The sequence below is a fragment of the Choloepus didactylus genome, chromosome 19 (assembly GCF_015220235.1).
Source record: "Choloepus didactylus isolate mChoDid1 chromosome 19, mChoDid1.pri, whole genome shotgun sequence".
NCBI lineage: Eukaryota > Metazoa > Chordata > Mammalia > Pilosa > Megalonychidae > Choloepus > Choloepus didactylus.
The window spans coordinates 34,651,337-34,676,511 of record NC_051325.1 but is presented as its reverse complement, the minus strand read 5'-3'; the positions used below and the strand labels follow the sequence as shown (position 1 = coordinate 34,676,511).

General features: G+C 38.8%; 2 protein-coding genes across 2 annotated transcripts; both read right to left on the bottom strand.

Moving 5' to 3' along the window:
• Positions 1–261: 261 nt before the first annotated feature.
• On the bottom strand, positions 262–2,012 carry DEFB127 (defensin beta 127). The gene is made up of 2 exons (XM_037811140.1): positions 1,964–2,012; positions 262–470 (listed from the first exon to the last, which is right to left on the bottom strand). Exons 1-2 carry the CDS (start codon positions 2,010–2,012, stop codon positions 262–264), a joined length of 258 nt encoding a protein of 85 aa, XP_037667068.1.
• A 14,854-nt stretch (positions 2,013–16,866) lies between these two features.
• On the bottom strand, positions 16,867–18,602 carry DEFB128 (defensin beta 128). The gene is made up of 2 exons (XM_037811139.1): positions 18,554–18,602; positions 16,867–17,102 (listed from the first exon to the last, which is right to left on the bottom strand). The coding sequence occupies exons 1-2, from the start codon at positions 18,600–18,602 to the stop codon at positions 16,867–16,869; spliced, it is 285 nt and encodes a 94-aa protein (XP_037667067.1).
• Positions 18,603–25,175: the final 6,573 nt, after the last annotated feature.

Sequence of the window (25,175 nt, the reverse complement as noted above, 5' to 3'; positions counted from 1 at the left end):
TCACTGTTGAGTTCTATGAAACAATTCATCTCTTGGTATATTGTGAGCATCCACTCTCTGGCTAAATAACAAATGAGTCAGGAAACCGGCAACAAGCTTTATTAGAATGTGCTTCAAGATCATTCTGGGGGTCAAGAACCAGAAGGGAAAAGATGTCAATCTCTTCATCTTGATTTATTGGAATAGATTTTAAAAATTAGTGAAAAAAATTGCACTGGATTTATGTAGCATCTCATTTTGGGGCTTGACAAGTTATTTCCTTTACTGATAATCTTGAGGAAAAGTGAATGAATATGTATACTTTGGACGAGGTGGCTTTGTAATTTTTTTACGTGCTTCCACTTTCAGGATATTGAGGCAACAATATCTCCCATTTTCACATAGTACTTCACGTATTTCAGTTGTTTTGCATATTTTCCTGCAGTGTCCTTGTACATAGTTACTCCAGCATCTTTTAAGTTGTTCAGTCACTGTGCACAGAAAAGAACAATAGGCAAGATCAATGCTTGAGAGTGAAAGATCATTTTGGTCATAGGGAAGGCAGAAGAGGTTTGTAGGGATGAGGGGTAGTGAATATACATAAGACACATCCCCATAATATCCCAAAGAGGATTCTCCAAGCAGGTGAACCTCAGTGTTTATGTCTAACTGGATCACTTATCTTTAGGTCCTCCAAGGTTTTGAGCTTCTCTCCAACATCTGATGTACTCCACCAAGAACATCAGCTCTTGTTTGAGGAAATAAGTAAGGGAGTTCAATCCTTGATTCCAGGTTATGGGAACCCCAACAAATATACCATCATCTGAACACTCCCAGAATACCATTGCTTTACCAATGCCCCATCCCTAATGCCCAGAGAACAACAGGTTGTTACTGTGTATTCATGTCTGAATCTAACTATGCTTTTTGGATCATACCCACTACCATGGTCAAGCATGAATTTCATCTTATCCAGTCAAGTTTTTTTTTCCCAATCATCCTCCTCCCCTATTAATTATCATCTTTCTACATTTTTGCCAATGCATCTTCTCCTTTGATTTATCACAATCTTCTGGATGTCTTTCTAATTCTTGGACACATTTTAACCCTCTCTCTACTCATTCTCCTTCCAGCTCCAGAGGCAAAAATTCCTCTAACATTTGGTCTTAGACCTTTGCTCATCTGTATATAGTTTCTTTCCTTTAGTGATCATAAATGCTTTCAATAGTCTAAAAGTTGGGATGTTCACATTTCTGCTTCCAGGCAGAGAATGAAGACAGAGAACAAAGAAGATCCTTCCAACACCCAGTCTAGAATTCCTTTGATTCTTAAGAATTTAGGGATAAGGGATAGGCCATTACTATTTCTATAAGACAAATATAAGAGATCTGGTTTTAAAAGAGGAAAAGAAACTCTCACTTTTAAGTTCTTCACGTGTGCAAAAACCTATACTAGGTGTTATATGTTATATCATTTTTTAAATGCTTTTTAGCCAGGTATTATTATCTCCACACTTGAGGAAACTGAGACAAGGAAAGTCCTTACCATTTATCCAAAGCGGACCAATGAATAGACATTGAAGGTAGGTTTCATAATTCTCAATGCTAACTCCAAAGTTTGTGCTTTTCCACTACTTCCACACTGTAGTATAATAGGCCAAAATATATATTTTCATGGAAGAAAATATAATTGGATATCTAAGTAAAAGCTGTATCCAAATAAATAAGGATATCCATGGATACTGGGCTCATCCTTTTCTCTAAAGAGACCTTCCCATGGGAAATTATGACCTCTTTTCTCCCTTGGAGAACAGAACCATGGTGGAATGTTGCAGGAAGAGGAAATTTCTGATGACATCGAGCAGTCTTCAGCCATCCCTGTGGACCCGGTCTCCCCCTACTATGGATTATGAAATCTTTGGGCTTTTGGAAGTATTCCCATCTCATTGTTGAGTGGAGTGAGCCCTTGGAAAGTTCTGGATTACCTGTGAACTTCTGAAACAGCAGAATTGCGATGATCAGGAAATGCCTCATGACCAGGCTTCCCAGAGGGGGTGGCAGCTGCAGCTCTTGGTCCAGTGAACTGCACACTCTATCACCTTCCTCAGAGACTTGGGCTCTTATGCACTGAATCAGAATACATGCTGTGATACAAAGTGTGCCCCCAAATTTCCAGACTCTGCACTTTGCACCATGTGGGCAGACACAGAAAATTTGAGGCCACCCACTCTTCCTCCCCATGGAATTCAGAGGCACGGCATGTTCCATCCCATCACATCTGATACCATTCTGTAAGCCATGGACTGCTGGTGGGAAGAACCTAATTTGGCTGTCTTCCCAGGTGGACCAAGGTAGACATATACTCACCTCCGGACATGAATAAAGTACTATAAATCAAGACAAGATTCCAAAATCCAGCAAGAAGAATCCCTAGAAATATGATGAGGAGTAGGTTTTTTTCATGCTTGGACAGAAGAGAAGGTATGATTTAGGTGGGTCTGATCCAAGGTCATCTGCTTGGAATTTTAGAATGCTTAAAATTCTTCAACAGCAAACCATGGCTGGAGGATAAAGCCTATGCTCTTTAGATTTCATCTGATGCCTTTTATGTTTACAGGAGAGAGAGCATGAGCAAGAATCATTACCTGTTTGTACATGATTGTCTTTGGAAAGTCTCATTACAGTTATATGTTCTCTCTTTTTTTGAATATTAGCTACTTAATGCCAGCAATGACACTGTTGTAGGTTTTTTCCCCCACAAAAAGATAAGTTGAAGTCCTAACCTCTGGTACTGTGAATGGGACCAAATAAGGAAAAAGGGTCTTTGTAGATGTAATCAAGTTAAGATGAGGTCATGCTGGAATAGGGTGAGCCCTAAATCTAGTATGACTGATGTTTTTATAAGGAGAAAGGGATTTGGAGAGACAGATAGAGAGGGAAGAAGGTCATGCAATGACAAAGGCAGAGGTTAAGGTGACACAGCTGCAAGGCAAGGAACATCAAGGATTGCCAGCAAACCCCAGACGCTGAAAAGAGACAAGGAGGGAGTCTCCCCTAGAGCCTTCAGAAAGAGATGGGCCTGCTGACTAGTTGATTTGGGACCTCCAGACTCCAGAATTATGAGTCAATAAAATTTCTGTTGTTTTAAGCCACCCAGTTTGTGATAACTTATTTTGGCAGCCCTAGGGAACTAATGCAGACACACAAGCACTAAAATATGCCATATCAATGGAAGATTTCTCCCTTGTCTTCCATCTTGACACTCCAGGTATCATCTCAAGTCTTTTTCCATGTTGAACATCAAACTAACGCTAACATAGATCATCTATATCAACTAGCAGAGAGGAGAGGGTAAAATGTTCAAAAGGAATAAAGATGGTAGCTATATTTAACAGAAAAATATAGTCTAAGGATGTTTCTATACTTAATCATGGACAACAAAAACAGAGGAAGTTTCTACCAAAGCAGATCTAATTCTGAACCCTACCACATAGTGGAAAGCCCAGTTGAAATCTGCTATATAGTTCACTTAACATAAATTATTAAACTTATTATGAAATGATACAAAGTATCTCTAAAGGAAATTTAAAGTTGTTCTTACAAAGGACCTGATTATAACCTTTTGACTAAGAAATCCTCACTTATGAAATAGTTATTGGGAGGTGGGGCAAGATGGTGGCACAGGAAGGTGTGGAATTTAGTCAGTCCCATAGAGCAACTCGTAAATAGCCAGGAAGAACTAGAAAATAGTCTGGAACAACTGATGAGGGGACATCTGTGACTGGACACACATTATACACCAGTATGGAATGGGTGGAATGGCTGAGATTGCAGCACAGAGCTGTAAGTAAAGCTCCCAAAACTGCAAAGCTGGTGCCCCTCCTCCACTGGCATGGCAGGCTGAGCTGGAAGACATCCCTGTGGGGGAAAAAAGTAATCTCTGCTGGGAACAAGGGAAGGTAGCTCATCCAAGATCCAATTGCAGTTTTAATTAACAAATGTGGACAACTGAATACAAGCTATAAGCACAGGTAAACCTGGAGCAAGCAGGAGAGGAACCCTGACATTTCTCCTGGCAGAGAGGAGGCAGGGCTGACAGGAAAATAAATAAATGGATTTTAAAAACAGAGGCTTTTGGAGTTAGCTAAGTTCAGAATAATGGAAAACAACTGTATCCCAGACAAGGGGCACATAGGAGTGGGTACGAACTCCAGTTAACCAGTGAAACTAGGGGGCTGGGGACTGATTCTGGAAAGGGGATTTCTTTCGTTTTTTCTTTTTTCTTTTTTTCCTCTCATTCTATGTAGCTCATTAGAGAAAGCCTCAGGCACTTTCAATTGTCAGTGCTGACCCAGGCAAAGGTGGAGTTGGGATAGTTAGAGAGACAGAGAAAGAAGTCAAATGAAGGAAATAAAGGGGTTATTTTTCCCAAGAAAGGGGGAGGTGGGCCCAGCTCAAGCAACTGTCCTCTCTCTGATACTTCAGATCCCAGGGCATGGATAAAAAGAAAGAAAACAGAAACAGCTTAAGCTTGGTTTCTGATTCACCCTCGGCTGCTGGCAGCAACAGGGTCTACTAAGAATTAAAGGCATGGCACCTCTTTATGCCAGTGGGGAGCTGTGGGCTGACAAGCAACACCTGCTGGGCAGGATAGGGAAAACACAGAGTCTAGAGGCCTTGCAGGAAAGTCTGACAATCTTCTGGGTCTCATCCTCAGGGAAATGATACTGATTACACCCTCCTCCTGAGACCTGCCTGTCTGGTCTGGGAAAATCTGTTTGGGGTAATCAAGGAAAACAGATGCCTAGACAGCAAAAAATTATGATTCACACAAGGAAAAATGAAGATATGGCCCAATCAAAGGAAAAAACTTACACTACAAGTGAGATACAAGAATTGAAACAACTCATTAAAGATGTTCCAACAAATATGCTATATAAAGTCAATGAGCTGAAGGCAAATGTGGCAAAAGAGATGAAGGATATAAAGAAGATACTGGATGAACATCAAGAAGAATTCATAAGCTTGAAAAAACAAATGGCAGAACATACAGGAATGAAAGGCAAAACAGACGAGATGAAAAACACAATGGAGACACACAACAGCAGATCTGAAGAGGCAGAAGAAAGCATTCATGAAAGAGGACAGGACATCGGAAATCTTACGTAGGGAAAAGAATGGGAAAATATGAGCAGGGTCTCAGGGAATTGAAGGACAACATGAAGTGCATGAATATACATGTCATGGACATCCCAGAAGAAGAGGAGGAGGGAAAGGGGACAGAAAGAGTAATGGAGGAAATAATTAGTGAAAATTTCCTATCTCTTATGAAATTAAGAGATCCAAGAAGTAATAATATTACAGATCCAAGAAGTGCAATATACCCCAAAACAGATAGATCCAAATAAACCTACTCCAAGACATTTAATAATCAGATTATCAAATGTCAGAGACAAAGAGAGAATTCTGAAAGCAGCAAGAGAAAAACGATCCATCATATACAAGGGAAGCTTGATGAAACTATGTGCAGATTTCTCAGTAGAAACTCTGAAGCCGAGAAGGCAGTGGTATGATATATTTAAGATACTGATAGAGGAAAAACTGCAAACCAAAAATTCTATATCCAGCAAAACTGTCCTTCAAAAATGAGGGAGAGTTTAAAGTATTTTCAGATAAACAGACACTGAGAGAGTTTGTGAACAAGACACCTGATCTACAAGAAATACTAAATGGATCACTACAGGCAGATAGGAAAAGACAGGAGAGAGAAGTTTGGAGAAGACTGTAGAAATGAAGAGTATCAGTAAGAGTAAAAAGGGGGGGGGCATAAAATAAAACATGACATATAAAAACCAAAAGACAACATGGTAGACATTAGACATTACATTGAGTGAAATTAGCCAGAAACAAAAGGACAAATACCATATGGTCTCACTAATATGAACTAACAATGATGAGTGAACTTTGAGAGTTAAAGTTGAGAACACAGGTTATCAGGAGTTAGAAAGAGGTTAAAGATCGGGCATTTGATGCTGATGGGGTACGGAAGGTTCAACAGGATTGATTGTATAGATACCAAAATGGATAGCACTATACCATGTGACAGTAGCACAATATTGTAAGTACTCTGAACAACAATTAGTGTGAGTATGGTTGGAAGAGCAAGGCTAGGGGCATGTATGACACCAGAAGGAAAGAAAGAAGATAAAGACTGAGATTGTATAACTTATTGAAACCTAGAGTGGTCAATGATCGTGATTAAATGCACAAAAATAAGAATTTTTTACATGAGGGAGAACAAATGAGTGTCAACATTGCAAGGTGTTGAAAATGGGATAGTATTGGGGAAAAATACAATCAATGCAAACAAAAGTCTGCAGTTAACACTAACATTGTATGATGTTTCCATTAATTGTAACAAAGGCAATATACCAAAGCTAAATGTCTATAAGAGAGGGATATAAGGGAGTGGTATGGGATTCTTGTGTTGTTATTGTCTGACCTTTTCACTGTATTTTATTTTATTTTATTTTATTTTATTTTATTTTATTTTTTATTTTCCTTCTATCTTTTTTTATTCTTCAGTTTTTTTCTCCTCTTCCTCTTTTTAGTGAAAGAAATAGACATACAGATTGTGTTGGTAAATGCATAACTATGTGATTATATCAGGAATCATTGACTGTTTACTTAGGATGGATTGGAAGGTGTGTGAAGAAAACTGTTTAAAAAATAAACAGAGGGATATAAGTGCTGGAGAAAATGTGGAGAGAGGTATGCACCTATTCCCTGTTGGTGGGGATGTAGAATGGTGCAGCCCATCTGGAAGACCATGTGGTGGTTCCACAGGAAGCTAAGAATGGGGTTGCCATATGGTCCTGCAAGCCTGTTATTGGGTATATACTTGGAACAACTGAGAGCAGGGACATGAATGGACATTTGCACACTGATGTTTATGGTAGCAGTTCATGATTTTCATGGATGGACATGGCCTAAGGGTATATCAACTGATAAATGGAATGGTGAGCTGTGGTGTATACATACAATGGAACAATGCATGGCGGCAAGAAGGAATGAAGTTGTGAGGTATGCAACTAGGTGAATGGAACTTGAGGACAATATGTTATGGGAAATAAGCCAGAATTGAAAAGACAAACATTATAACGCCTCACTAGTATGGATTAACTATAATGTGCAAACTCTGAGAATTGAATCTAAGAACATAGGGTGTTGTTCCCCCACCAAGCCTTTGAACAACTAGCAAAAACAGGCAGAGCCATCTTCCTCAAAACTTCAGAAAAGAATTAGAGGATTGAAGTAACTGGTTGAGTGTTGAATCAAAAAAACACACAGGAAAAAAAAAAACACAGACACAATTTTTAAAATGGTAGGAGAAGCACATAGTGCACTTGCTGAGCCCTCCCTGACTTCCTCCCAGGTGTAATGTGGAGCCTGCCCCCTCAATGTGGGTCTCCAGCACTGTTGTGGTGGGGGCATAGCAACCCCTCTGTGTATACTGGGGTGCCTGTAGTGCCAGTCTATCAGGTGGCAGGATGAAAGTCTGAACCAGGAAACTTGCCTCAGGCTCACCCTCCCAAAATTTGCCCTGCAGGCAGGAGAGGCTGGCTGACAGCTAAAGCAGTATAAAAAATAATTAAGTCAAAGTTGCCTGGGGAGAAAGAATTACCTTCTTTTAAGTCATACAATATAGCAAATGATGGAAGGTGATAAGGGAAGGTCTATTTCATAGGGAATAGACAGCATTTTAACTCCTGTAAATGGGGGATTTCTTAAGGTCACAAGCAAACAAAAGCCCAGGACAGAAGGCAGACTCAGAAAAGATGGAGAGGACACTGCACTTCACTTTGCCTCCAGCTGGTCTTCTTGACAGAAGGGCTAATTCCAAAAGATAGCACCAGCAAACGCAGACCCAAGATGTTTTGCATTGGTTTCCTTGTTTGTGTTATATCCTGTCACTCAAGAAAAATCTCTATCATATCATTAGCTAGATACAAAGTTAATGAGCAGACAGCTCAGGGACTAAATCCCAGAATAGACACTTAAAAATATTAAAATGTACACTGTGTAAAAGAAAAAGATTACAAGACAATCAAAGAAACAGGAAATGATGGCTCATCCAAAGGAACAAGATAAAAATCCAGAAACCAGCAATGAGGAGGACCAGACTTTGGATTTACTGGACAGAGACTTTTTAAAAAATGATCCTCAATATCCTCAAGGTCATAAAGGAAAATATAGAAAAATAATTAAAGAATATCAGGGAAACAATGAATGAACAGTGAGAATCTCAATAAAGAGATAGAGATTTTTAAAAGGAAACTAATGGAAATGCTGAAGTTGAAGACCACAATAACTGTAATAAAAAGTCCCTGGAGGATTTCAATAGTAGATCAGAACTGTCAGAAGAAAGAATCATGAACTCAAAGACAAGACAATTGAAATGATTCCAGCTAAGGAGTAGAAAGAAAAAAGAACGGGAAAAAAATGAAGAGTTTAAGAGACCTGTAGACACTATCAATTGTTACCAATATACGCATTATGGGGGTCCCAAAGGAAAAGAAAAAGAAAAGGGAACAGAGGCATATTCAAAGAAATAATGGCAGACAACACCCCAAATAAAACAAAAGACATAAATATGCATGTTCCAGTTTGCTAAGTCTGCCATTATGCAAAATACCAGAAATGGATTGGCTTTTATAAAGGGGGTTTATTTGGTTACAAAGTTACAGTCTGAAGGCCATGAAAAATGTCCAGATTAAGTCTTCAACACATGTATACCTTCACCAAAGGACGGCCAATGGCGTCTGGAGAACCTCTGTTAGTGGGAAGGCACATGGCTGGCTTCTGCTGATCCCAGGTTGTGTTCCAGCTCCTCTTTCAGCTCCTGTGCATTCTTCAAAATGTTGCTCCTGGGGCGTTTCGTCCTCTCTTAGCTTCTCCAGAGCAAACTCTGGGCTAGCATCTCCAAACTGTCAGCAAAAGTCTGCTTTCAGCAGCCGTCTCCAAAATGTCTCTCTAAGCTGCTCTCCAAAATGTCACTCTTAGCTGCCCTAAGGTCCTTCTGTTTGTGAGCACTTTTATAGGACTTCAGTGATTAAACCAAAACCTATGCTGAATGGGTGGGGCCACACCTCCATGGAAATAATCTACTCAAGAGTATAACCTACAGTTGGATGGGTCACATCTCCATGGAAAAAATCTAATCCAAAGGTTCCAACCTAATCAAGACTAAATACATCTGCCCCCACAAGATTGCATTAAAGAACATGGCTTTTTCTGGGGGACATAATATATTCAAACTGGCACAATGCACATTAAGAATCCCAATGAACCCCAAACAGCATAAACTCAAAGAAAACAATGCCTGGACACCAGTCAAACTCTCAAATGCTAAGGACAAGAAAAAGTCCTGAAAGCAACGTGTTATGTAGAAAGGAGTCCCAGTAACATTGTGCCAATTTCTCATCAGAAACCATGGAGGCAAGATGACAGTGAGATTAAATAGTGCTGAAAGAGAACAATTGATAAACAAGAATTTTATATCTGATGATACTGTCTGAGGGAGAGATTAGGATAGTCCCAAATAAGCAAAAACTGAGGGAATTCATCACTACTGGATCTGCCCTACAAGCAATGCTTAAGGAGTCTTTCAGACTGAAAGTAAAGGACACAAGACAATGGATCAAAAAGGTAAATTGAAATGAAGACCTCCATTAAAGATAGCTACATGAGTAATTACAAATGCCAGTACTACTGTATTACATTTTTTGGTCTGTAACTGCACTGTTTACTCCTTACATGTTCTAAAATGAAAATGTATAAAAACTAATAAGAATTCTATGGATTTGGACATACAACATATGGAGATATAATTTGTAGCAAGTACAACAAAAAGGTGGGGAACAGAGTGGCAAAGGAACACTGTGTATGTATACTATTGCAGTTAAGCTGGTATCAAATAAAAATTAGGATGTTACATTTTAGCCTCAAGTTAACCACAATGAAAATATAAAAGAAAGAAATTAGAAGGGACTCAAAATGGTGCAATTCAAAAATCAAATAAATATAAAAGTAGGCATTAACAGAAGAACTGAGGGACAAAAATGTTATAAGATTTACAAAGACCATGAAGCAAAATGGTAGAAGAAAGCCTTGCATTATCAGTAGTTGGTTACTTTAAATGTAAACAGATTAAATACATACCATGGAATATTGAGCAGCAGCAAGAAGTAATGACATTGTGAAGTATGCAACTAGTTGAATGCACCTTGAGGACAGCATTTTGAGTGAAATAAGCCAGAATTGAAAAGACAAACATTATAAAACCTCACTAATGTGGGCTAACTATAATGTGCAAATTCTAAGAAATTGAATCTCAGAGCATAGGTTATCAGGGGAAGGCTCATTGTAAACGTTCCTAGATTGTAAGCTCTTAACAGCAGTCACATCCATTCATGAGTTGTAATGGTTATTTCTAAATTCTGAGATGCTGAGCTGTTAGTGTTATAACCTGGTCAGTCCCTGGAACTTCAAGTATCTGTGTGACACCTGAGACTCAGAGCCAGGGTTCGGCAGCTATGAATGTCAGCATTACCCCATAGAGCAACTGTTTTAAAAGCTGAAAAAGAGATCAGACTTCAATTAGAGATATGAATGAAACAGATTTGGTTGGGACTAAGGTAAATCAGACTAAAGGGTAAAGGATGATATCAACTGTGTTCTAAAACTTCAACTTTTGTGTGAGACCAAAGGAAGAGATGTTTATTTGGTGCAAAAACTATATTTTCTGTAGCACACTGTATAATTTAACTTGTATGATCAGTTTATTCAAACACCATAATTACATGGAAACTTGCATAGGGGGTGGAGATCTGGTTGGTTTGTACAAGTTAGTATGGAACCCCGATACACCCCAGAGTAATCTGGGCAGAGAATAAAAGCACCCTTCAGGGACTGGGGGAAAATGTAGAAATATTAAACTTCCCCACTTGGGGAGTTCCTGATATTCTTGCAAGCATTGGGAACTACTAGTTTAATAGGCTGAGCTCTTGATCTTGGGGCTTGCCCTTATGAAGCTTGTCACAGCAAAGGAGAAGCTAAGCCTATTTATAATTGTGCCCAAGAGTCACCCCAGAGAACCTCTTTTATTGCTCAGATGAGACCTCTCTCTCCAAGCCAACTCTGCAGCTAAATTCACTGCCACTCCCCTACATGGGACATGACCCCCAAGGGTGTAAATCTCCTTGGCAACATAGGCCATGACTCCCAGAGATGAGCCTGGACCCAGCATCAAGGGGTTGAGAAAGCCTTCTGGACCAAAAGGGGGAAGAGAAATGAAACAAAATAAAGTTTCAGTGGCCAAGAGATTTCAAATGGAGTTGGGTGTTCATTCTGGAGGTTATTCTTATGCATTATATAGATATCCCCTTTTAGTTTTTAGTGTATTAGAATAGCTACAAGGAAATACCTGAAATTGTTGAACTGTAATCCAGTAGCCTTGATTCTTGAAGATGATTGTATAACTTTATAGCTTTTATGGTGTGACTGTGTAATTGTGAAAACCTTCTGACTGATACTACCTTTATCCAGTATATGGACAGATGAGTAAGAAAATAAAGACAAAACATACATAAATAATAGGGGAGGGAAGAGGGGTGTGGGTTTTTTGGGTGTTCCTTTTTATTTTTATTCTTATTTTTATTTTGAGAGAGAACAATTAAAATGTTCAAAAATTGATTGTGGTGATGAATGCACAGCTATATAATGGTACCATGAACCATTGATTGTACACTTTGGATGATTATTTGATATGTGAATACATCTTAATAAAATTGTATTTTAAAAGAATAAAGTATATAATACACACACACACACACACACACACACACAAGAATAATATACCATATCAAGTGGGATTTATTCTAGGTATGCAAGAGTGGATCAACATAGAAAAATCAATTAATATAATACAAACACATTAAGAGAACAAGGGACAAAAATCTTGTGCTCATCTCAATTGGCACAGAAAGGGCATTTGACACAATTCAGTACCACTTCCTGACTAAAAAAAAAAACACACTCAGAAAACTATTAATAGAAGGAAATATTCTCAACATGATAAAGGGTATATATGAAAAACTCACTGCAATCATGATACTCAATGGTGAAAGACTGAAAGATTTCCCCCTAAGATCAGGAACAAGACATGGATGACTCCCCACACCACTGGAAGTTCTAGTCAGAGCTATTAGGCAAGAAAAATAAAATAAAATTACCAAATAGGAAAAGAAGTAAAACTTTCCCTATTTGCAGATGACATGAACCTATACACAGAGAATCCTGAAAAATCCACAACAAACCTACTAGAGCTAATAAACAAATTTAGCAAAGTGGTGGTGTGCCGATTTGAATGTATTATGTCTCTCAGAAAAAGCCATATTCTTTGATGCAGTCTTGTGGGGCAGACGTTTTGGTGCTGATTAGATTTGCATGGAAATGTGCCCCATCCAGCTGTAGGTGATAACTCTGATGAGATATTTCTATGGAGGCGTGGCCCCACCCATTCAGGGTGGGCCTTGATCAGTGGAGCCATATAGATGAGCTGATGAGCAGAGGGAACTCAGTGCAGCTGCAGCTGTGAGTGACATTTTGAAGAGTAGCTACAGCCAAGAGGGACACTTTGAAGAAAGCACAGGAGCTGCAGATGAGAGACAGTTTGAAGAGAGCTGTTGGAAGCAGACTCTTGCTCCGGAGAAGCTAAGAGAGGACAAATACCCCAAGTGCAACTAAGAGTGACATTTTTGAGGAACTGCAGCCTAGAGAGGAACGTCCTGGCAGAAAGCCATTTTGAAACCAGAACTCTGGAGCAGATGCCATCCATGTGCCGTCCCAGCTAACAGAGGTTTTCCAGACACCACTGGCCATCCTCCAGTGAAGGTACCCGATTGTTGATGTGTTACCTTGGACACTTTATGGCCTTAAGACTGTAACTGTGTAACCAAATAAACCCCCTTTATAAAAGTCAATACATTTCTGGTGTTTTGCATTCCAGCAGCATTAGCAAACTAGAACAGGTGGTGTACAAGATCAACATGCCAAAATGAGTAGTGTTTCTATACACTACTAATAAGCAATCTGAAGAGGAAATCAAGAAGAAAATTCCTCTTACAATAGCAACTAAAAGAATCAAATATCTAGGAATCAATTTAATCAAGGGTGTATAGAACTAATACACCAAAAACTTCAAAGCATTGCAAACAGAAATCAAAGAACTAAATAAATGGAAGGGTATTCTGCATTCAGGGATTGGATGACTAACAAGAGTTAAGATATTAATTCTACCCAAAGCAATTTACAGATTCAATGCAATCCCAACCAAAATTCCAAAGGCCTTCTTTGCAAAAATAGAAAAGCCAATCATCAGATTCATATGGAAAGGTAAGGTGCCCCAAATAGCCAAAACCATGTCCAAAAGAAATGAAGTTTGAGGACCCACATTTCCTGATTTTAAAACTTATTAAAAACGACAGTAATCAAAACAGCATGATACCAGCATCAGGACAGACATGTAGACCAATGGAATTGAATTGAAAGTTCAGAAACAAACCCTCACATCTATGGGCAATTGATTTTTGACAAGAGTGCCAAGTCCACTCAACGGGGAAAGAAAAGTCTCATCACAAGTGATGCTGGGAAAACTGAATATCCATATACAAAAGAATGAAGGTGGACCCCTACCTCACACCATAGGCAAAAATTAACTCACAGTGGATCAAAGACCTAAACAAGAAAAGCAAAACTATAAAACCCCTAGAAGAAAACACAGGGAAGCATCTTCAGGACCTTGTGTTAGGCAATGATTTCTTAGAATTTACACCAAAAGTATGAACAACAAAAGAAAAAACAATAGACAAGTGGGACTTCATCAAAATTAAAAACTTTGGCGCATCAAAGGCCTTCATCATGAAAGTGAAAAGACAACCTACCCAATGGGAGAAAATATTTGGAAACCATATATCTGATAAGGATTTAATATCCAGAATATTTAAAGAAATCCTACAACTCAACAACAATAACAACAACAACAAAAAAAGACAAATGACCCAATTTTTAAATGGGAAAAAGACATGAATAGACATTTGCCCAAAGTAGATATACAGATGGCCAAAGAGTACATGAAAAGATGCTCAACATCATTAGCCATTAGGGAATCAAAACCACAATGAGATACCATTTCACATCCACCAGAATGGCTATAATTGAAAAAATAGAAAATATAAGTGTTGGAGAGGATGTGTAGAAATCAAAACCCACATTAATTGATGGTGGGAATGTAAAGTGGTATAGCTGCTGTGAAAGACAGTTTGTCTGTTCCTCAGAAAGCTAAGTATAGAATTACCACATAACCCAGCAATCCCACTTCCAATTATATACCCAAAGAATTGAAAGCAGTGACTCAGATATTTACACACTGATGTTCCTAGTGGCATTATTCACAAATGCCAAAATATGGAAGCAACCCAAGTGTCCATTAACTAATGAATAGGTAAACAAAACGTGGTATATACATACAACGGAATATTACTCAACACTAAGACACTAAGAAGGAATGAGGTCCTGAAGCATGTGACAACATGGATGAACCTTAAAGACCTCATGTTGAATGAAATAAGCTGAACACAAAAGGACAAATACTGTATGATCTCACTGATATAAAATAATTAGAAAAAGAAAATTCACAGAGTCAGAAAATAGAACACAGGCTACCAGGAGCTGGGGTCGGTGTAAGGAATGGGAAGTTAGTGCTTAATTGGTACAGAGGTTTGGGGTAATAGAAAAGGCTTGATAATGGATAGTGGTGAAGGTAGAACAACACTGTGTGAATGTATTTAACACCACTGGATTATATATTTGAATGTGGCTAAAAGGGAAAATTTATGTTACATATATGAATAAGATAGAATAAATTTTTAAAAAAAATCAATAGACTGTACAACAGACAGTGAACCCTAATGTAAACTATGGACTATAGTTAATGGTACAATTATAATAGTGTTTTTTCATCAATTGTAACAAAGTTATCGTACTAATGCAAAGTTTTAATATGGAAAACAGCGTGTGTGAGGGGGATATATGGGAGCTCTGTATTTTCTGCATGATTTTTTTAAACCTACTACATCTCTAATTAAAAAAAAAATTTAAGAGAAATAAGGTAGCAATAATACTGCCTGTATCAAAAGAATGAATAATCACAATATGGGGTTTCAATTTAATGTTGTATATAATAATAAGGTGGACAAATAAACATGCATCTAACAATACCGACCACACCCACTTCTCTTATGAGCGTGGTGGGGATACTAAAAGGTTAAAGGGAAAAATCAAAGCAAAGATTAGAGCCCTCCAGTTAAAGTATAATTCAGGGATTATTTTATCTGTTCAATTAATTATACCTCTCTCCTAACCCAAGAGGCACTTCCCTGGTTGATCTGACACTAAACCAAAATGGATCCTTGTATCTAATTTATTGATGGATTGGTTTAGAGTAGAGCATGCATACTAATTAAAAACAGTAAGCCAGCCCCATCTGCATGTCACAGTGACAGAACGGACCCTCCCTAAAAGTACCCCTGGGGACCCACAGTGATGGGAGCCTGAAACAGAGGGTTGTGAAATGTTGCAACAAAGTAAGGGCGTTCTTATGTGAGCATTGTTCAAAACCCCTTTGAGAATTAGGTTGAAAATAGTCATACATTAATTTCCATGCTGCTGAAGTCATCCACAAAAACAAAAATTCTAAAATTCTGCAATCTAGTTTAGTTCTTGTTTCCTATACACTTCTCCAGAATTCTCAAAAGCCACAATAACTAAAAGGAAAGTCCTGTGTGCTCTTAAAACTTTAATATATCATCTAAATATTTGTTTCCCTGTCCTCCTGGAGGAATAAGTCCCACTGATTTTTTTTATCCCAGATGAGAAAATGTCACAAAAGTTCTTTATGACCAATACTTTTAGCCAAGCAGCATCAATGAATGTCACCACAAAATTTTCTGCTGTTCATCTGGAGAATATTTCCTACCATCACCATCCTACTGAGATTTTATCCAGCTCATGAAGAATTTCTTAGATGTGTTCTCCTCATTTATAAAGCCTTAAATTTCACACTATTGAAGCAAACAGAATATGCAATGTTTTGAAAGATCCTAAGAGAAAATTGTGTCCAAAAATTTTGTCAACTTTATGTTCAAATTGCTAATAAAAAGGGGATGGGGCATGTCCTTTAAATGAGCTTGAATGGTGTTTTGGAATTATCACTAGATGTCATCACTGCCCATCAGCCCTGCCTCAAGAAATGTTATGTTATGAAAATGGTCTAACTTCTTGCCTCCCTCTAATTAATTCTTGGTAGTTAGAAAAGCCCTCCGAATTCATCAGAGGTGGGGGGAGGGAGGGAGAGAGGGAGGGAAGGAGAGAGGGAAAGAGGCAGAGAGAGGGAGGGAGAGGGAAGGGGGGCAGTGAGTGTGTGCACTGGGACATTTGGATCTGCTTAGACATAAGAAATCTCATGAAAAGAGAAATAACACCTAAAATGTTGTCAAATATTGTCTTGCATAGAAAATAGAGGCTAACATCCGTCTCTACCAATGTGTTCATTTCATCTCTGTATCGCTCATTTTACCTAGTGAAATGCCTGGAACATGTTCAAAAAAAGGAGTGAATACATCAATAAATAAATCCAGGAAAAAAGCTAGACTTTATTTGGAGGCTCAAGTCCACAGACGGAAGTAGATAAATTTCTTGCCTCAATCTGCTGGATTAAGCGGCACTTTTGATTTACAAAGAGTGGAGATCAGTGGAGCAAGCTCTTGATTTATGGCTGGACTGTCACAAGTGTGACAGTGGGTAAAACAAGATAATCTGTAAATTTCTCAGACTGTTTTGTAGGTTGAGGTTGCTTGTGGGCTTCCAGGTATCTTCTGTTTAGTTCTTCATTCACACAACATAATTTTCCATTTAGACACGATACTTCATATATTTCCCCCATTTCGCATTTCTTCTTGCAGTAGCCTGCTATATTATTAAAGCATTTTTTGGGTCGTGCCCCCTCTGTGCACAGGAAACAACATTGAATCAAGGTTAGTTCTTGAGGCAGAGGGATTACACCAGTCATGAAAAGGCAGTAACCATTTGGGAGTGGAAGAGATGTGTGGTTCCCCACAAGCTATGGCCTTTTGTGTTCTCAAAGTGAGCCCTATTCTGATAAGAGGAACTCAGAGTCCCGTCCTTGAAACTCATCTGAAATTAAGGACATCCATGATTCCAGGCTCCCAGTCAATGCCCAGCTGGCTCTGAGAATGTTAGAACTTATAAGTGAAGAGAGAGGGGAGAGCTCAATTCTAGGAGCTGGCACTGATGACCTCTCCTCTCCTCCATGCTCCAAGTCAGCACTCCTCAGGCCTAACCTAGTCCAGGGTCCCCAGGGAGAACCAACATTATGATCATCCTTCTTTTGAAAGAACATCACAGACAGGATGTTAACAGTGTAATTGGGTTTCACATTCACTGACAATAGCAGAAATCTCCCTTTGCCAGGACACATCCTCAAGGGTCTCAGCAAAAATTGGTTTTGAGAATTCCTTATCTTTCTCAATGATCCTCTCTCTCCCTCTCTCTCCATCCTCTCTCTCTCTCTCTCCTCCCTTCCTCCCCCCCCCCCCCCCCCCCCCGCTCCACCCCTCATCCTCCTTCTGATCCCAGATAAATGTGCTTGCCAGGGATCAAACCCAACTCCGTATATACCTGTCTCCAAGATCCGACTTGTCACCATCTATTTAGGTATTGCATTTAGGTCCTAAATCTCCTGTTTCCAATCCTTTATTTGCCCCTGCATGCAAATTTGGATAAGCCTATGCAATAAAGGTGGAGAACAGAGACATGTTCTCCCTATTCTAAATTCCAGAACCAGAGAGCATGTTTGAAGGCTAAAGAGGAAATTTTAGGGTCACAAAAAAGAAATATGCCTTCCTCCAGCAACAACGGAGAAAGGAACTCTCTCGGACAGAGCTCCTACCATGAACTTGGTTCTTCACTTGTGTAAGATCATGTAATCCTCACAGTAACCCTATGAAAATAGAATCATTATACTCACTTAACAGATGAGAAAACTGAGGCTCAAGGGGTATAATTAGCTCAATTCACACAACTAGTAAACAATGAGACATGTTTTAATCCCAGAACTACCTGACTCTAAATCGTATGCTGTTCACATCATTTTCACACTTTTGTAGTACAGGATGAAAATGAAAAGGGGATGACTAAGTTCTTGAATGAAAACTGTGTTCTAGATGTTGGGTTCATTCCTACCTTTGGGGAGGACTCCTAAGAGGACAGCTCTGCTCTCTTCTGACCTCCATGGATGCAGTCTTCCCAGGTACAGACTCAATTCAAGCACCCAGGAAAGTGGTCATTTTTTCTGATAGAAGGCCCCTGAAGGCCCCTCCCCATGCCTATGGACAGTAATATCTCCTAGGGTTTCATGAGACATTTGGACAAATTACCTGTGGGTACCTCAAAGAGCAGAACAATGAGAACCAGAATCAGCTTCATGCTTACAGTCTTCCCACGAGCAAGAGGCAGCAAAATTTTTGTCCAGTGATCCGTGTTACACAAAGTCTTTCAAGGTGAGCCAGAACTTTGGGTGCTGTCAACCTTCTGAACTCTCATTTTAACCCACATGGACGGAAAGAAAATCCAAGTCCACACCCACCTACATTCCCAAATATGGAGTTCACGGTCACAGAATGTTCCATCATGTATCTACTCCCCCTTCTTTAGGACGTCAGCTCTTAGAGACAGGAACTATGATTTCCTCACCTGGGCCATGAGCCCGTTTGGGTCACAGTTGGGTCATACATCCTGGTTTGCCTGGGACAGTCCTGGTTTATCTCCATTGTTTCAATATCCCATCTAGTTAGTATTACCTTTCACTCTCAAATGTAACTCAATTCAGAAAATAAATTAAATCATTAACTAGTCAATAATAATTTTTAAAATATATGAAACTTCCAGATAGTCATTCTAGGGGTAAGATTGCCTTTAGGTGTGGCTAGATAAACTGATATTATTTGAGTTTCCATAAAGCCGTACCTATCCATTACTGCTCTATTCTACAACTGAAATCTTTCTAAAGACAAAATCTCTTTAGCACAGCACTTAACTCATCATGAACTGGCCCCTGCATACCTTTCCAGCGGTGTTTTCTTTTTTCATCAAGACATAAAATTATTTACTATTGAACATTTGCTAATAAAATATTTTAATAAAGATATTATCATGAACATGCTTTAAATATGTTTTTATCAAACTCTGGAGTAGCATTTTTTTCTCATTAATTTAGAGGAAAGCCTGTCACCTAACCTCACTGCGAAGCCCATTGTATCTCGGGATGAAATCAAATCAGCCCCAAAACACTTTCCTCATCAAAAGCCTGACTTGATTTTCCATTCAAATAAATTGACTAATGCCCTGGTTGCGAGAAGCATCTCACCGCCAAAGGCTGCCTGAGATAAATAGGTAAGGCACAGAGCCTTGCGGTGAGTTTCTCTCTAGACGCGCTGAGCCACCTGGCTCACAGCTTTGCTCCTTTGCCCTCCAGAGGCGTTTTATATGTTTCTCCCAAACTAGCTGTGGTGCCCAATCTGACTTATTTCTTCCATAATCTGTTTCTTTGCACATTTAAATCCCTATTCCTAACTTATATTACTGCTCCCTATCCCCTCCACCTAACTGGCCCTGTCGAGCTCCTAACTTTCCTTCAAAACCAAGTTCAATTATCTCCACGTGTGTGAATGGTTCTCTGACCAAACTAAATAGAGCTGTAAACTCCCTACTTTTTGCCTGCACTGTACCTTGTATATATTTTCATTGCTGGCCACACCATGTCACAATCCAATTATGTGTTTATCTGCAATAATCTGTGAGTCCCTGACGAACAGGCTCTGGTCTTGCTCAATTTGAAATTCTTAATGCTCAGCACAAACCTCATGCTACATGATCAGTATATAATTACTGAATGAATGATTGAAAAAATTCAATTAATCAAGTACCCCAAGACAATAATATATTTAATTTAGACAACATTTCCTAAGGAATGCTGTTTACTTCATTTTGTAATTTCTGGACAGCAGAATCTTGAATTTATAGTAATTAGGGCCCACCAAATATCTTTCTGTAACAGTACCTGGAAGAATTTTGAAATTTGTGAAATTATATAAAGATCTGCTGCTGATGATTAAACTCTTACTGAGAAATAAATATTATGTAGCATTTGCTATGTTAACCAGTAACCAGAGCCCTTGTCCTCCTCAGTTAGTAGCTGTAGTCCCTTGTAACCCTCAAGTGGTACAGAAAATAGAGACTTGTCAGTTTTGCAAAATCTCATCATATTGTATTGACCACATGATGACTGCTAAACTCACGGGTGCAGAAAATGTAGCCTCTCAAAGATCAGATGTGTAAGTATTTACAAGCTTTAACAGAGTAACCTCCTCCACTGCCCACACTGTACAATCACTTTTCAGCTTTTTCTCTTCTCCCTTGACCCAATAGCAACCCTCATTCCATTCCAAGCAACTGGGTTTTTATTTTTAAATATTGAAGACTCAAACTTCATATTGATTTATGCTGCCAATTTGGAAATATTTGACCTCGCCCTTCTCTCCTTGGAGGTTTAGGTATTTTGTGGTATACAGAGTTTATCTATTGGTAGTAAATAGTTTCCACCCTAACCTGTATTTTCAATATTTGGAACCAATGGTATCACCTGTATAGTGTTCATATCCAACATCAATTGATCAGCTGAACATCAGCATTGTATAATTCCTTTACATCAACTAAGAGAAACAGGAATGCAAATTGTTCTACATCAAGAAGGCATGCCCAAAATCTATGTGTAATCTTACAAAAAAGATAAGTAAATTCAGGTGGTGAGAGGAGATGATCATTCATTCACTCATTCATGAATTCATTCATTCAACAAACAAAGTGTTGAGCTCCAGCTTTGTGTGCCAAGCATTGTATTAAGCCCTAGAAATAAAGCAGAGAATAAGAGAGACAAAGCCCTGTCCCCATGGAAATTAACTTCTACTGGGGGAGAGAGCACCAATTCATAAACGAATAATTTAAAATACTGCAGCTAGAGACAGACACTGTGAAGAAAACAAAACAGGGTTATTCGATAAATTGTGCCTGGGACAAAGGCAGAGTGGTCTATGAGGAGATGACAAATGAAGTAATACTTGATGGGTATGAGAGAGCCAGCAATGCATGAAGATCTGGTGGAAATATTCCAGGAAGAAGGAACAACAAATGCAACAGCTTTGAGAGAGAATTAAACCTGAGTTCTCTGAGGGAAAGAAAGAAGGCCAGTGTGGCTGTGTGCAATGAGTAAGGAGGCCAGTATTATAAAATGAGGCTAGATAAGCGGGCAGGATACAGATCACACAAAGCCTAGGAGATTTTATCATTTGAATGGGAAGCTTTTGAAGAGTTTTAATCAGGTGAGTCCCATGGTCTGATATATATTTTAAAGGAGCTGGACTGACTACTGAATGGAAAACAGATGGAGGGGAAAAAAGGGTAGAAACAAGGAGACTTGTTAGGAAGTCACTGCAATACTGGGTTAGAGATGACAGTGTCTTGGAATAGGGCAGCAGCAGTGGGCAATGGTGCAGAGTTGTGGATTCTGGTTCTATTTTGGAGATAGATATGAGAAGACTCGTTGGTAGAGTGGATATGTGGAAGATGGGAAGGAAAGAAGTGCAGTAGTGACTAATTCTGGAAAACACTACCTCACTGCCTGATTCTGGGAGGAAATTTTACCTCTCAAATTTAACTGCAGTCTTTTAAAATGAAAAATCCTTCCCCTAAACTCTAATTGAAAGCTCAGTTATGCATAAATCTTTCCAAAAAAAATATAAATGGGATAAAGAAGAAAATTGTGGGGTTTTTTCCCTAGGTCTTTGTCACTAAAGAGCTGTGGACCAAGGGATGTCTCACTTATTCAAAAATCATACATTTTAAAAAATCATGCACTAAGTGCCTGTTATGAACACAGGAAGCCAAAGCACTAGTGGAATCACCTGGGGATCAAAGATCAACATCAAAGCCACATCTCTGGAGGATAGCTAGTGGTTTGCTTGTTCTATAATTCACTTCCACTCATTGGAGTAGGAAAGATAGTTCCATCTCCAAGTAAATGAAATGGGATAATCTAAGGAAACAGGTTGAAAGAATATGAGTGGATCATGATTTGCAAAGGATGAAGGTGGCCTAAGGGTACATCAACTGATGAACACAATGGTGAACTGTGATGTATGAATACAATAGAATATTGAGCAGCTGCAAGAAGGAATGAAGCTGGGAGACATGCAACTAGGTAAATGGATCTTGAGGACAGCATTTTGAGTGAAGTAAGCCAGAAATGAAAAGACAAACATTATAACACTTCATTAAAATGGACTAACTATAATGTGTAAACTTTGAGAACTGAATCTTAGAGCACAGGTTATCAGGGGAATGCTTATTATAAAGGTTCATAGGTTGTAAGCTCTTAAAGTAGTCACATCTGTTCCTGAGTTGTAATAGTGATCTCTAAATTCTGAGATGCTTAGCTTTTTGTGTATAATCTGGTCAGTCTCTGGAACTTTTGGTGTCTATGTGACACCTGAGACTCAGAGCTAGAGTTCAGCAGCTATAAACGTCAGTATTACCTCATACAGCAACTGTTAAAAAAGCTGAAAAAGAGTTCAGACTGCAATTAGAGATATGAATGAAGCCAATCTGGTTAGGACTAAGGCAAATCAGGTCACAGGGTAAAGGATGATATTGACTGTATTTTAAAACTTCAGCTTCTATGTGAGCCCAAGGAAAGAGATGTTTATTTGGTGCAGGATCTATTTTCTATAGCACACTATATAATTTAACTTGTACAGTCAGTTTATTCAAACACCATAATAACATGGAACTTTGAATAGGAAGTGAGATCTGGTAGGTTTGTACAGGTTAGTGTGAAATCCCAATACATCCCAAAGTAATTTGGGCAGAGAATAAAAGTTTATTTGCAGGGCCTCCTGAAGGACTGAGGGGAAAATGCAGAAATATTAAACTTCCCCACCTAGGTTATTACTGATGTTCTTGCAAGCATTGAGGACTACCAGTTTGATAGGCCAGGCCCTCAGTCTTGGGCTTGCCCTTATGAAGCTTGTTACTGCAAAGGAGAGGCTAAGCTTACTTATAATTGTGCCTGAGAGTCTCCCCCAGAGACCCCTTTTGGTTGCTCAGATGTGGCCTCTCTCTCTCTAAACTCACTCAGCAGGTAAACCCACTGCCCTCCCCCTCTACGTGGGACATGACTCCTGGAAGTATAACTCTCGCTGGCAACGTGGAACATGATGCCTGGGGATGAACCTGGACCTGGCATCATGGGATTGAGAAAATCTTCTCCACCAAAAGGAGGAAGCAAAATGGAACAAAATTAAGTTTCAGTGGCTGAGAGATCTCAAATGGAGTCAAGAGGTCATTCCAGAGGGTATTCTTATGTGCAATATAGATATCTTTTTTTAGTCTTTAGTGTATTGGAATAGCTATAAAGAAATACCTGAAACTTCAGTTGGTGAAACTGTAACCCAGTTGGTAAAACTGTAACCCAGTTACCTTGCTTCTTGAAGATGATTGCATAACTATGTAGCATACAGGGTGCGACTTTGTGATTGTGAAAGCCTTGTGGCTCACTCTCCCTTTATCCAATGTATGGATGGATGAGTAGAAAACTGGAGACAAAAACTAAATGAAAAATAGGGTGGGAATAGGGGATGGAATGTTTTGGATGTTCTTTTATACCTTTATTTTTATTCTTATTTTTATCTTTTTTTGGAGCAATGAAAACATTTAGAAATTGATTGTGGTGATGAATGCACAACCATATGATAGTACAGTGAACAACTGATTGTACACTGTGAATGATTGTATGGTATGTGAATATATCTCAATATAACTGAATTTAAAAAAATTTTTTTAAATGTATTTGCAGGGACCCCCTAAGGAACTGGGGGAAAATGCAGAAATATAAAACTTTACCACCAGGGTTATTACTGATATTTTCACAAACATTGAGGACTACTCTGTTCTCTTCCCACCTGCTCATCCCAACAAGTAAACCTTTAAAACAGTCTGTTGGACCATTTCAGTGTCATCATCTCAAAATAAGCAGTGCTCTCTAAGAGTCTTCATCCATCTTTATAGACCAGTATTCTAAGAGTCATCTGCTGCTATTCTACCACCCCACTTCTATGCATCCTGGGTGCCAACAAACCAAACTAGGGTGATGTTCAATCAAACTCTATGCTCTTTCTTGCCAAAACTCAGGAAGGTCTCCTCGGATATCCTTTTCGTCTTTCAAGCTCCAGATAAAATAAGGCCTGCTCTGTAAAGCTTTCTCTAACTCCCTCTGATAGAATTAACTCTTATTCTGAACCCTCACAGCTCTTTCCATTTGTACATATAACATTAATCACATTCTTAATGTGGATTGTTTTCATATAGCTGTCCTCCTAAGAATTCTATTTTTTATTTCTTTCCAACATCTAGAATTATGCCTAAAATATAGTGGGCATAAGAAAAGTTCAGGGGGCATAAGTAAATGTTTGCTGTAGAACTGGAATTTAAGAAGCCTGTTCCCCAGTGGCTTGGGTCATCTGTTTAGAAAAGAAAGTCCATGTAAGTTTGAATGGACATTGCTATCAATTTCTGATGACAATAACTTTTTAGTTAATAATAATTAAAACCAAAATGTGTGCTACTTTTAATAGTTGCAAAAGAATTTCATACTAATCTTCTTTAGTAATAATAGCTAACCATTTATGAAGATTTTACAATATATCAGGTACTGTTCTAATCCACATTATTAAGCTTCTCATTGTATGCATGAGGAAACCAAGGTATAGAGCTGCTAAGTAACTTGCCCATAGTCACAGACCTTGTGGGATTTGAAGATCCAGAGTTCACGCTTGTAGTCACCATACTCTGTGCCCCCAGAGACTAGGAGCTATTTGAGGCACCATGTTTTAACTATGGAAAGAAGTTTTTTATAAATAACACTTAATGAAAACTCCCTAGTTATGA

Coding starts and splice junctions, on each gene's coding strand:
- DEFB127 (XM_037811140.1), bottom strand. CDS start 2,012: ATGAGGCATTTCCTGATCATCGCAATTCTGCTGTTTCAGAAGTTCACA. Junction 471..1,963: donor GCTGTTTCAGAAGTTCACAG/GTAATCCAGAAC, acceptor TTCTGTGCACAG/TGACTGAACAACTTAAAAGA.
- DEFB128 (XM_037811139.1), bottom strand. CDS start 18,602: ATGAAGCTGATTCTGGTTCTCATTGTTCTGCTCTTTGAGGTACCCACA. Junction 17,103..18,553: donor GCTCTTTGAGGTACCCACAG/GTAATTTGTCCA, acceptor TCCTGTGCACAG/AGGGGGCACGACCCAAAAAA.